Genomic DNA, 13651 nt, shown 5'->3' with positions numbered 1-13651 from the left:
TGATAGATGGGAAAACTGTAACAACTAGGAAGAAAAGGACTTTCCTCAACTGTTGGGGGGCAAAACATGAGCATTTTTCAGTTGATTCAGGACCAGAATCAATTTTTTTTTTTGCAAATCAGAAAAAAACGAAGAGGCGAATCCGAGAAGCAACAAATTAAATTGCTGTGGCCTAATGTATCATTTCTCTCATCCATACAGCATAGCAGTTGGCAAGTGGTAAGCTTAGCTTAGTGACAGCCAGACAAATAAAATGGAAATTGACTAATACAGGTGGTTTTGGTCTACATCAAGGCATTTTATTCTGATAGGAGTTATCTCCATTGAAGAGTTCTAAAGATATTGACTCCCACAACTTTCCGTCTTGTGTTTTCAATTAAAAAACGGTTGATTTTTTTTTCCTTTCATTCAAGATTTTTGTAGAAAAACACATAAACAGACCTACATGTAGGCTGGTGAACCCTTAGTCAATGTCATTTGCCTCTTTGATCTTTCCTTTCATGTAATATTGATGTAAATTCAAGCTTTGATCATGCTTGGGAACTGTGTACCAAAATATTACCAACCTAAAAGCTGACACTTCTAACTGTTGATTTACTTCAATCTAGTTTCTCAATATCAACAAAAACATCAATCAATCCTTCTTAGAGGGTACCAAAAAGATAACTCACCAAGTTCAAGTTCGTAGTGCCCTTCAAGACCCAGTTGCCAAGGCAGGAAAACAACTCTGAAGCAATTGAAGCCTCCAGCCTTGAAGCTGTAGCCACAGAGACTGGTAATGATCTTAGGCAGATGATCGCGTCCTCCGACGATCGGTGGTCTGACCCTTGGTTCTCTAACTGATCAGTCCGTTCAGGCTTAATTTTACGGACGACATATCCGTACACGGTACATTAACAACAGTTGCCTTCTAGCTGCGTGGAAAACAAGATGCCGTCTTCCTGTCACAAATTGGCAAGGCAAGCAAGTCTTACTAAACCAGTCCCCACCAGTAAGTTGTAGAGAATCTTCCAGTATCAGGCCAAAGAACTTTAATTCCTCAGACGACTGCTGCAGGCATACCCACTTTGGCCTGCTCTGCCCAAGGAAAACAAGAGATTCCTTTACTGACAGAATTGGCAATGTCACTTGCATCTTAGTAACAAGTTCCTGTGTAGGGAGTTCCTGGGAGGAAAATATGCAGAAAGGGCATAACTACTGATATATAGAAGCCTGGAAATGTTCCAAGTACAAGAAGAATTAAGATTTTGTTGTGTACAATGTACATATGTTATGTTTTACCCATTTCATCCTTTATGTTTGCGAACTCTAGTCTATGTACTGTACATTCTTTTTTTCCAGGTTTTTCTTGTTATTTATTTTTTTCGTTACACTTGGGACACTCAAAAAGGATATTATCTATAGAATCAAGTTCTATAGCCTTAACCTTCAGGCCTCTGTTTTCCCAGCATGCAACCAATGTCGCGACCTATGACACCTGCACAGTGGTGAAGGTTAATTAGACTGAATATATGGGATGCCTCAAATGTTATGTCGTCATAGAAACGGATAGAATCTCCTACCTCCTGTTTTTGTCCTGCATATAAAAACCACCTGTTTGCGTAGATTGTGTCGAAAATGCCTTTGAAATGGGCTAAGACTAGTTTTAGACTTATATGTTATTTTTCTAGGATTAAGTTTGGTCCTCCCAAGAACTAGGTAGAACTGGATAGAACTGGATGAAACTTGTTATCAGCAAGGACAGAAAGAGGATTTATCAGACAGATTTCAGCAGCCTTTGTAATGAGATACTTGTACGCAGGGCGTAGGTGTGACTAGTCCTTTCATGGTACATGTAGTACAGTCAGCTGCCAACGCAGCACTGCCAAACTGGACTGGTACCAAGGCAAGCTTCCCGTACCACTTTGACCAATTATACAGATAACGTTACAGCCGCCATGCTTAGAAAAACAAAGTGACAAACAAGCTTGACTGAGTATTGGGCCAAGGCAGTTGCCGGTAACATAGAAAGCCGAAAAGTATCAGTATATCCATTCAAGTTGTTCAAAGTAGATGGGCTTTTTCTCATCTGTCAATTCTTGCCTATTTTTTCTCATCTTTCAATCCTTGTATGTTACATGTATATGTACACATGTACATGTAGCTGCTATAGCTATGAGAGCATGTCCTGGTTACAGCATGTCCTAGTCCCTGTAAACCGAGGAGGATATAGTTGCTTTGAAGTAATATCTACTGTGTTGCATGTCTCTTGGCCTTTCAGTATTAAGTACGTTGTATTTGCATAATTCAAAAGTACCTGGTACATCTTTATTGTATTGAGAAGCAATTTATATCATGCTATTTATTATATAAACCCAACACCATCCTCTGTGTTATCCCAAAGCAGTCATTTTCCTCTCATTTTGCTAAGCAAAATTTCATTTCATTGCAGCTGATAATGCACAATTGTATGATCATTTCATGACTAACATGATTTTTCATAACAGCAATGTGTTGAGATGAACCCCCATTTCCAGGATATGCTTCCATATATGTTGCTCCAAACCCCCATCATACCCTTCCATATTAAGTTGCGTGTTTTCTTGCCATCCAGAACTCCAATGTTAAGGGGAAGGCCACACGATTTCTGAGGGCGGCGGGTCAGACAAAGAAGGTGCACGCTCTTTCACTATTTCCGTATGGTGTTGTGCACTTCTTTTTTCCCTTCTTTTGTTCAGTTCATTCACTTGATGTACATAATTCTATAGTCATCATCACATCTTGTCATTGATTAACAGGCACATGTGGTTTCAAGGATTTGTTTAACTCAATAGTGTGTTTTTAGTAAGGGTAAAATTTACTACCAGGGCTAATTGATTTTAAAAGTGCTAGGAGTGGCTATAAAAGTTGAAAGACTTGTGAGTTGGGGGCTTGGGGCTGTAACAAGTCATTGGAAGAAGGGGAGGTCCTGAAATCTAACTGACTTCTTTTTTAGACAGATCATCAAATACATTCATAAATATGGTCAGACAGGAGTACAAATCCTTCCTACTGTAAAATTGCAACATTATATAACCCAACACCAGTTACCATGGTGAGAGAAGTCAACAAATCAGGTCATTGGCCAGGTCAGAGTTCAGTGTTTGGAAGGGAAGAAGAAGAAGAGGAAATGTAGCAAAAAGAATGTTTTCAAATTGGTAAATTAATATAATTACAATGTATTTCACTGCCACTACTCTACCTTATTGTCTTGTCTATGTTATAGGTTGGTTTGTAAATTGATTTATTTGTATTTTGTAAAGCTTTAGTCCCCGTTTTTTCATTTATGGGGTGGAGGGATGAACATCTGGCTTCACATCTTCAGGTTGGAGCAGTAGGAAGATAACCCATGCACATGTTAGTGAAATGGCTGGTCCCTGATTGTCCTCCCTCCCCAGGTATAATTACTGGTTGCCCCCTGTTGTGTAAACTCAGCAGTTTCCCTGCTGTTGTTATCAGCCTGTTTGTTTTCATGGGGGAGATCATTAATTAAGATGTCTGGGGAGGAGGAAAGAGACACCACAAAAAAAAAGAGTGATGACAAAGTTAGAAAACATAACCACAACAAACAAGAAAAGCTTGTCAGATTGTTTGTATCTCAGGAGGAAGATGAGTCTTGAAAGAAGGTCTTCAAATTTCAAAGGAAAAAAGCAGGCCCAGAAAATAAGGGTGTCTGCCTGCCTTTTTCTGTGAGGCACAGCGAGCCAGTCACTGTGATTCAACATAAGTGTTGTTGCCATGGGAAATTCTTCGTGGAGCTTAGTTGATTGCTTTGTTCCATATTTCTTATCCTGAATTCATCGTTAAGCATTGTTGAACAATTCTAATGAAGTGTCCAAGATTGGTAGACTAGTCTTGCAAGACACCCCCATGAATATAAAAAGAACATTCTAAAGAAGTCACTTTTACAAGACAGCTTAATGACTGTTAAGCATTGCCAGTCTGCCTGAATTTACCATTGAGTTTTAACATCCCCCACCAAAATTCTGTTAAGCATTACCAGCATCCCCCCATGCAGATCCTCAGAAAAGTTTGAGCTTTGATGTCATTGTCAACTTTTGTTTTTGTTCCTCTTCCTTTATTTTTCTTACCACATTGTGCATCACTTTTAAAAAATCTGCTTTAGTAAAGGAATCTTGTTTACTGTTGAAAGTTGTCTCTGAGTTGGAGTGTTGCCAGTATAAGCAGTGTAGAGATAGATGTTGCCAGCATCCCCCCATGCAGACCCTCAAAAAGTTAGAGCTTTGATGTCATTGTCAACTTTTGTTTTTGTTCCTTTTCCCTTGATTATTTTTTTCACCACCGCTTCAAGAAAGATCTGCTTTTAAATTAGTAAAGGAATCTTGTTTACTGTTGAAAGTTGTCTCTGACTTGGAGAGTTGCCAGTATAAGCAGTGAAGAGTTAGATGTTGCCAGCAACCCCCCATGCAGACCCTCAAAAAGTTAGAGCTTTGATGTCATTGTCAACTTTTGTTTTTGTTCCTTTTCCCTTGATTATTTTTTCACCACCGCTTCAAGAAAGATCTGCTTTTAAATTAGTAAAGGAATCTTGTTTACTGTTGAAAGTTGTCTCTGACTTGGAGAGTTGCCAGTATAAGCAGTGTAGAGTTGAATAAAAGTTTGAGCTTTGAAGTCATTGTCAACTTTTGTTTTTGTTCCTCTTCCTTTGATTTTTTTACTACATTGTGCATCGCTACAAAAACTGCTTTAGCAAAGGAATCTTGTTTACTGTTGAAAGTTGTCTCTGAGTTAGAGTGTTGCCAGTATAAGCAGTGTAGAGATAGATGTTGCCAGCATCCCCCCATGCAGACCCTCAAAAAGTTAGAGCTTTGATGTCATTGTCAACTTTTGTTTTTGTTCCTTTTCCCTTGATCATTTTTTTCACCACTGCTTCAAGAAAGATCTGCTTTACTAAAGGAATCTTGTTTACTGTTGAAAGTTGTCTCTGACTTGGAGTGTTGCCAGTATAAGCAGTGTAGAGTTAGATACTGAGATGACTTGCTGGCAGACACAACACAGGCATCATGGGGCTGGAGAGGGCAACGGTCGCTGGTGACCTGACTTCCTTGAACTTTCTTAGAATCAAGTTTCTTTTCCTACTGACTTTTCTGATCAAGCTCAAAACCACTGGTATTAAACTTTGTCATTTCATTTGGCAACAGAACAGTGTGGATTTTGTTGGTTCTTATTATTATATAGTTAAGTAAGACTTTTAAGTTGTAACTTTTGATAGTGTAACACTGGAATCTATCCCTGGCCACAATTGACATTCAAGGTACATTTTGGCAAGATATATAGTAAAGAGACTCCAGTATGCTACACTGGGACCATGATGATAGACTGAATAAAAGAAGATATGGAATGAATGAATGAATGAATGGAGTGAGTGAGTGAATGAATGAATGAATGAATGAATGAATGAATGAATGAATGAATGAATGAATGAATGAATGAATGAATGAATGAATGAATGAATGAATGAATGAATGAATGAATGAATGAATGAATGAATGAATGAATGAATGAATGAATGAAGAAATAAGCTCTGCTTCACCAGTGTACTAGGGCCAAGTTGGTGTACTGAGGCATCCAAAGAGTCTATAGTTTATAATAGCTATAGCCAACAAATAACAATAATGTCCTGTTCCCTAGAAACATTTTGGGGCAACCCTAAAAAGAACCATCCTTGTCATTTCTGTGCAGAAGTTTTTCCGAGACCCGTACACCACGACATTGGGAGGCTTCTCCAAGGTCACCAACTTCCTCCGGGACACGCTGATCGCGCCCAATGGCCACCCGACACAGAGACCGCCGGACGAGATGGCTGACCTGCTCAGCGAGGAACTGCCCGGACTGGACATCCAGCCAACGGAGAACGAGTTTGACCTCATCACAAGGGTAAGGAGACTGGTGAACTTCTAGCCTCCACCCGGCCTTTCTCCGGGAATACAGATAGAATTTGGCAGAAAGGAGAGTAAAATTCGCCAGGGGAATCGGTTTGCAGAAGATTGGTTCTTTTCCTCCGAAGTCAAACCCCAAGGCTGCCAAACTTCCCTGGCAAATATTCTCTTATATATAGCAAGTGTAGCCAGAGAGAGAGAGAGTTAGTCTGGTAGAGACTAGCAAAAATCCAGAAAAATACACAGAAAGCTGCAATACAAACTTGTAGGATAATCATTGCAAGAGACTGACAGTAAGACTCCTTAATGTGCATCGAGTCAGATTTCACACAGATGCATGCAATAGGGAAGATAGCATACTACTACTAGTTTTAAAACATGCAACAATTTATTGAAGTGTTTTTCTCTTCAGGTTATATTCTGATAGAAACTTCATTGATGCATAGAAATATTGCATGGGGATGATGGGGTTATTTGAAGCTCAGGCTGAATTGAGATTTAGTGACAACAGTAGAGTTAGGCAAATGTATGAATCAAACAGTCTACAGAGTTAGGCAGAATTCACTTCAAAAAGTGTTGAGGGAAAGACAATGATGCTACATTGAATTATGTGTTATGTACTTGTTTGTATATCATTGACTGTCATATGTACAATTAGTATAGTTTATGAACAATACTGTTTATTTAAAGTCTGTCTAAAGTTTCCTTTGCTAAGAGTTTTTGTCCCATGATCCTGACTTCTCCAGGCTAGTCTGGGTCCCAGACCAGACGTGGAGCGCAGACAGCCGGTCGGACCTGAACAGTGGAAGAACCATCAGGATGGGGAGGGCAGGATCACCAGCATTCCACTGCTGAGGGAGGCAATATTCCGTGGGGTAAAGATTACGTAACATTCACTGATATTAGCATAAAGTATAAAAAGGCATAAAACATAAACACGGTATCTCCTTTATCTGAAAACAGTCACACAGACAGTGGCATGAAGTGTTCCACATGTAGGGTAGGGGTTAAGAGTGCTGCCCTGGGATCTAAAGGGTTAGAATGAGAATCCTAAACACTAGCCTAAAGCATGAGCATTGTGGTGAGTCCTACAACATTGAACATGTTACCCATATTGCTGGTATGTATCAACTTCAAGTTTAGAACAGCTGTTATGAAACATGTTTACTGATGAGAATGATCCAGTTGCAGTTCACTGAATATTATCTAGGTTCAGTTGAAGTGAGTTGGTTGTTTTGTTGCAGGGTCTCCATGCATCCCTGAGAAAAGAAGTGTGGCCGTTCCTGTTAGAGTATTACAAGTGGGACTCCACACACAAGGACAGGCTGGAGCTCAGGAAAAGGAAAGAGTAAGACTTAGTGTTCTTATTTCATGATCTAGGTCTTTAATTATTGGATGTACAGATCTACCAAGTTCTTCCTTACTTAATCGCCAGTTTGATTATTCCATCTTTGCCATCTCCTAAAACCCTTACTTTAACACCTACATTACTAGAGTATATTTTGTGCAAGTGAACAACTGGCACCCCACACACTGAATTTTGTGTTCTTACATACATGTACATAAATAGGGAAATACATGTAAAGCTACAAGTTGCACATTTTTATCTAAAACCATATGCATGACCAAGACATTCAATTGTTGACTTATTAGTCAATATCTATGGTATAAAAAATTGGAATCTAGAAATCAGTAACAATTTTACAGTCATAGACTTATAGTAATACATTGTATTGTTTATAGTAATGTCTGCCAGTCTGAGTAACTGCCAGATCACTGCCTGATTACCATAATTTTAGTACATGTAATGACAGTCTGTTTAATTGTGTGTTTCCAGAGATGACTACTTCCGTATGAAGCTGCAGTGGAAGTCTATCACAGAAGACCAGGAGAGCAGGTTTACTGAGCTCAGGGACAGGAGGAGTCTTATCGGTAAGACAACTTCTACTTTCCCTGGAATTTACACCTAACTTTGCTTCTTGCCAACATTATTTATTTGTCTTCTGATTGAAAAAAAAAGATAGAAACATTTTGTACTCTTGTTTTGACTGCCAAGCAATTGATATAGCGTTACCTCACATTTTTTTTTACCTTTGTCTGAAATGTGCTAAATGTAGTTTCAAAGTTCGGCAACTGCATGACATTTTGTTCCTATTTTTGGACTGAATGCTACCTAGCTACATCTCACTGGTTGAGGATGTACTTGTACCTCTGAAAGAAGTAGTAGACGGTTTGCTTCTTGCTATATATATATGATGTGCTTCTTGCTACATATACATGCAAAATGCATTGTTGTTACAACTGCTGCCGTATCTTATATTGTATCAACTGATTGTCCTTTGATGTTTTCTACAGAGAAAGACGTGAACAGAACAGACAGAACACATCCGTTCTTCGAGGGAGAACAGAATCCCAGTCTGACCCTCCTGTACGACATCCTCATGACCTACTGTATGTACAACTTTGATCTGGGTAAGTATTACAAGTATTCCACAGATCTTTACAGAAAAGAGAGTTACTAGACTATGTACATTTGGTAGTAAGTGCTGAGATTTGCAGGATTTTCACTTAGAGATCTGTGAAGTAATAGAGCTTCGAAGACTGAAAAAACTCCTTTGTGATAGTGAAAAAAAAGAGAGACAATGAATAAAATGGATGGATAAATGAATGATTCCTGAAAGCATGCACATGGGGGGTAAATTGTCTACTTTTTTTTAGGCTGCTAAAAGTACATAGTTTACAAATTACTTATATCACAATCTGCACAATCAGCCCCATACTTGTAATTCTGAGTGTGTGTACGTGTGGTCATGTATGTACATGTATAAACTTCCTTTTGTATCCCTCCAGGTTATGTACAGGGTATGAGTGACCTCCTCTCACCCATCCTAATGGTGATGGAGAATGAAGTGGATGCCTTCTGGTGTCTGGTGGGATTCATGGACAGAGTGGTAAGCTTCTGAATCAGTTCTAATGCATTTTGTATTCACAACGTATTTATTGAGGATTGACAAGCAGCAACTTGTGCTTAAGTTACAGTTTCCTCTGTTTTGCACATAGATACATTTATGTCCTACCTGGCGATTACGTTCGATACGGGTGTTCTGGCCCATGTGATAACTAGCGGTATGGCCTGAGGGTTCTTAACGCGTACGGCCCGGGCCTTCCAAATGTTCCATTGAACAATTCGAACGCGTTTCGATCTAACCGCTTGCACCGCTTTCAAAAATTTGAACACAAAATTCGGACGTTGGAATTGATGTTGTTGCATTTTTTGGGTTTAGGGACACCAAATTTTCGCTCATTTCACATTGAAAGGCGTGTTTTCTTGGGTGGGTATGACATAAATAAAATACAACACGGTGTATTCCGCATCGCCCTCGGTCCCGGCCCTCCCGCGAGTCGGATCGCCCTCAGCCTTCGGGCGATCTGACTCGTAGATACGGAATACCCCGTGTTGTATTCTATATGTACATTGTACAGTTTGTAGTCATTAGTGATTTGGTAGCTTGACAGTACAATGTGCTCCTTTCCCTGTCCAGCACCACAACTTTGAGACAGACCAGCAGGGGATGAAGACACAACTGATCCAGCTCCAGACTCTGGTACACTTCCTGGACCCCCAGATGTACACCTATCTAGGTAGGCACTCTGCTACATGTTAGCCTAGATGTCAGACCCATGCTAGACCCAGAGTAAGCCAACATGCTCATCAGGGCCTACAAATGTTACAACAAAGATCGTACATGTGACAAGCCTGTAGAATGTAGCCTGGGTGCCAGACTGTTCACAAGGGCAATGTACAGGCTAGCTCTGTTCATACTCTGTATATTTTAGCAGAGACCCTCTCAGTTGACTACGAAGGTCTGACTTGGCGCTGGCCTATGTATTGGCCCTGAGAACAGTCTGGCTTCTGAGGGGGGCTGTGGTATAATATCCTTGGGGCATGTTGGCCCTAGAGCTGAGGAACTGACCTTTAGGCCCTGGACACAGTCTAGCAACCAGGCTAGAACTCTGCTTGTTTTGCTTGAAGCACATATTTTGCAGTGTCAGGGCCACTGAAACATAACACATGTAGATTAAGTTGTCCAAATTACATAGAACAGTCAAAGTGATAAAGAGCAGTTTTGGGTGAATTATAGATTCCGGAAGAATCATTCAGATTACGATCTAAGCTGTTTGGCCATGGTTTATGGACTGTTAATTGAGCTCGACCAGAAGGAACCCTTTCTGAATGCGAGTAGAGGTAGTTTTTTTTAGTAACAAGGTTCAGTGAAAATGCATTATCTGAAACCAGATTTCTTTATCACCATCCTTACAGCCACTTGTGTGTGTTGCTTGGACCATTTTGTAAAAAATTTTCATAGCAATACTTGAAACACTTCTGTACATGTAATAAAAGTTTACCTAGATCCCCCCACCCTACTAGCCTGGGTGCCATCTGATTTGTAACGGCAGCCAAGTTTCTTTTCGGGGCTGCCGTTACAAATCGGATGACACCCAGGCTACCTCCTTCCATGTAAATGTCATATTTCTTCTTTTTGTTACAGAATCGAAGGAGTCTGCCAACATGTACTTCTGTTTCCGCTGGCTGCTGATCCAGTTCAAGAGAGAATTCTCCTTCCCTGACATCATGAGACTTTGGGAGGTCAGCAGAAAGACTTTGTCTAGACTTCATCATCGACTACATAATATACCTCTTTCAAATGCAATAACTACATACTTTTCTTCCACAACTGTCCACAAAGTATCATTCCAAATCCTCCCTTCCTTCAACCACATAGGCATAAACTCACCAAAATTGGAACTTAACTGCTAACCTTTGAAGTGAAGGTTAAAACTTTTGTTTTGTATAGAATAGTTTAAGTTCTACCAGTGCCTCGTTTTGACAAGGTTAAAGTCATGCATGTTTAATAGCAGTGGTTCAAAAGACAAGAGTATATTGTAGTGGTGTATGTGTTGAATGAAATTTATCTCTTGGAAAACAGCCCAAAAGATCTTGAATCCCTGTGCTATAGTAAGAAGTCCTGCAGTACATTACTTGTCCACAAGGTGGCATCATTGAACTGTGCCCATTTTCTGCAGGTGCACTGGACAGACTACCTGTGTCAGAACTTCCACCTGCTGCTGTGCATGGCCATCCTGGACACCGAGAAGTCAGCCATGATGGACAACTACCTTGGGTTTAACGAGATCCTCAAGGTATCTCAAATGATGATAATATATCTAACATCTCTCTGTTTCTATCATGAAAAGTTCAAACAACGGCAGTGTTGGTAGTTGCATGTTTAGATTAAAAATTTTTGTTCCGACACGAGAGATTGTTCTCACCTTGAGCTTTCGACCATTTTCTTTGATCTCCTTCTTCAAGACTGACCCAGTTAGGCTTGTCAAATGGCTTCTTGAAAGTGTCACTTCAACACTATATCACTTTGGGAGACCCACATATATAGTCAAAACTGCCCAAGGGACACTCGGGACCAATAAAATCTGGTCTATATGGACAGGTGGTCACTGAAGACAGGATTCTTAATGTTTGTGTCAATGCAGAAAATTATCTAAGGGGCCACAAAAATGTGGTCACATGGGCTATGTGGTCCTTATGTAGAAATGGTCACTTGTACATGTTTGACTGTAGTGTATTGTTATGTTTACCGAAGGAAAACATATTGTTTTTACTCAGTTTCTTCCTCTTCTGCTCTGTTCCAAACACTAACCTCTGACCTGGCCAATGACATGATTTGTTGACGTCTGTCACCATGGTGACTGGTGTTACATAATGTTGCAATTTCATGGTCTGCTCTGCTCCTGTCACCATATACTGTAGTACATGTAATGTTATGTGAATGTGTTTGAGTTAAAATTAACAGGGCAGACCATGTCCAAAGGTAAACATTATGCATTTGCTTTGCAAATGTTACTTCTCTAGTTTTGAGTTGGAATGGTTTGTTTTTGTGTTCAGTTGGATGGACACCATGAGTTGGAAGAATGATACATTGTATAATAGTGGAGCTGATGTTTTTTTCCTTTCCTCACAGCACATAAACGACCTGTCCTTGCACATAGACGTGGAGGAGATCTTGAAAAAGGCAGAAGGCATCTACATCCAGATCGCAGAATGTAAGGACATTCCTAAACCAATCAGAGACATCCTTGCCATCAAGTCGGAACGCGACGCAGACAACGGAACGTCGGCGACGGAATCAGCGGATTCCGGAGGTTCCGCCAGATCAGCGGACAGTAGTATAGAGATCGTGCCTGATCAGGAAGAAACCACTTTCTAGACGGGGGTGCTTAAAATGCTGGTGACATGTAAAAATAGGGATTTTTGCCTTGTGCTAGTTTTCTTAGCTGTAAGGTTACTACTAAGTATTTACCAAGCTGCTAGAGGAACAGCACATTTAATTGCTACTTAAACATCAAAGAAGCTTGAAAATGCTTCTTAAAATTTGTACTAGCAAATCTGATATATGCCAGGACACTTCGATAAATTAATGTGAAGTTCTTATTTATATATAGTTATATTTTGACTTGTTGAGATTTCTGATATTTAGAAATCTTAGTCTACACTTTATGAAAAGTGTAGCAGTAGTACTGATTTGTGAAGGTACATGTATATTATGAGTGTGTGATTGGGTGAGGTGTCACTATGAATAATGTAGACTTAGTCCAGTAAATTGTTCTAAATGGTTACTGTGTACTATACAAATTAGATCAGTACCAGTAATACTCTAGTGGACCAGTGAGTGTGTCTAATGTCTACCTACCATGTGATGTACACATGTTAATGCAATACATGCCCGTAGCTTTGTAGGTTTGTCCAAACCCCCCCACAAGGCTCAAAGGTCCACTTTTTGGTCCACTTTTTATCTAAAGGTTCAAGATTTTTCTTTAAAAGATGGACTGATTCATGTCACCAGCGAGGCTGGAATCCTAGGAAAACTGCTCTGTCATTGAAAAAAGTTATCTCTGATTTTTTCCTCCAAAAAATGCAGGAAATGCCATTTCAGAAGGTTCATTTTTCAAAATTTCATGCCCCAGGACCCCCCAAAGAACCTCACGCCTTCGGTGCTTGCTGGTCCCTCAAGCAGTGAGAAGAACCCCCCCCCCCATTCAAAATCCTGGCTACGGGCATGCAATAGCCATAAGTGCTTCAATATTACGGCCAGCTAGTTTTCAATTACATAGCTTCACTGTGTATATTAACAGGTACTGACACTGATAGGTCATCATACAAAATATGTTTTACAAATTACATTGTACATAACCGATACACAAAGGTATTGACATTTAGACACCCACAGTACCCTAAAATAAGTACTTTTGGCAGAAATAATATACCATGTACATGTAGGATATTTCTTGAGGGGAGTGTTACTCTAAAAGAGGTGGAATGGGCATTCAATTACAATTGTACCTAATTTATTCTCCTTGCTCAAACATAAGTAACAATCAAGAATTTTTGTAGACATTGTATATTGCCTATTTCCATTTTGAAACATTAAATGTGGAATATGTATGATTATCACCATCTTTAGGCAACTAAAAGAATTCTTGGGTCAGATCAACTGTGTTCATCACCATTAAAAGCCATATAAAGTTATAGTTTAACAGAGGTGTTCAATGTTGTCACATGAAGTACAGTGCTACATGTACTATGGCTTTGTATATTCTTCAAGTAAAAAACAAAGATCAACATACGATATAAACCTCCTTTGATAATCTTAATCCTG

At 39.7% G+C, this 13651-nt stretch overlaps 1 protein-coding gene across 3 annotated transcripts in view; it reads left to right on the top strand.

Moving 5' to 3' along the window:
• Positions 1–12784, top strand: part of LOC109467414 (TBC1 domain family member 15-like) — a 49726-nt gene extending 36942 nt beyond the window's left edge. The window contains exons 5-15 of one of the 3 annotated variants that reach the window (XM_019765369.1): positions 2594–2653; positions 5722–5916; positions 6665–6793; positions 7163–7266; positions 7756–7850; positions 8274–8390; positions 8769–8869; positions 9461–9560; positions 10469–10566; positions 11004–11120; positions 11957–12784. In XM_019765369.1, coding sequence (XP_019620928.1) covers positions 2594–2653; positions 5722–5916; positions 6665–6793; positions 7163–7266; positions 7756–7850; positions 8274–8390; positions 8769–8869; positions 9461–9560; positions 10469–10566; positions 11004–11120; positions 11957–12202 — 1362 coding nt within the window. In that variant the 3' untranslated portion in view covers positions 12203–12784. The remainder of the gene's footprint in view (positions 1–2593; positions 2654–5721; positions 5917–6664; positions 6794–7162; positions 7267–7755; positions 7851–8273; positions 8391–8768; positions 8870–9460; positions 9561–10468; positions 10567–11003; positions 11121–11956) is intronic. The other 2 variants (XM_019765370.1, XM_019765371.1) reach the window with 2 other exon arrangements.
• The last annotated feature ends 867 nt before the right edge of the window (positions 12785–13651 follow it).

The sequence above is a fragment of the Branchiostoma belcheri genome, unplaced genomic scaffold, assembly GCF_001625305.1.
Source record: "Branchiostoma belcheri isolate BF01 breed outbred unplaced genomic scaffold, Haploidv18h27 scaffold18, whole genome shotgun sequence".
NCBI classification, from domain to species: Eukaryota; Metazoa; Chordata; class Leptocardii; order Amphioxiformes; family Branchiostomatidae; genus Branchiostoma; species Branchiostoma belcheri.
The sequence above is the reverse complement of the archived record's forward strand: the minus strand, read 5'-3'. Positions and strand labels throughout refer to the sequence as shown.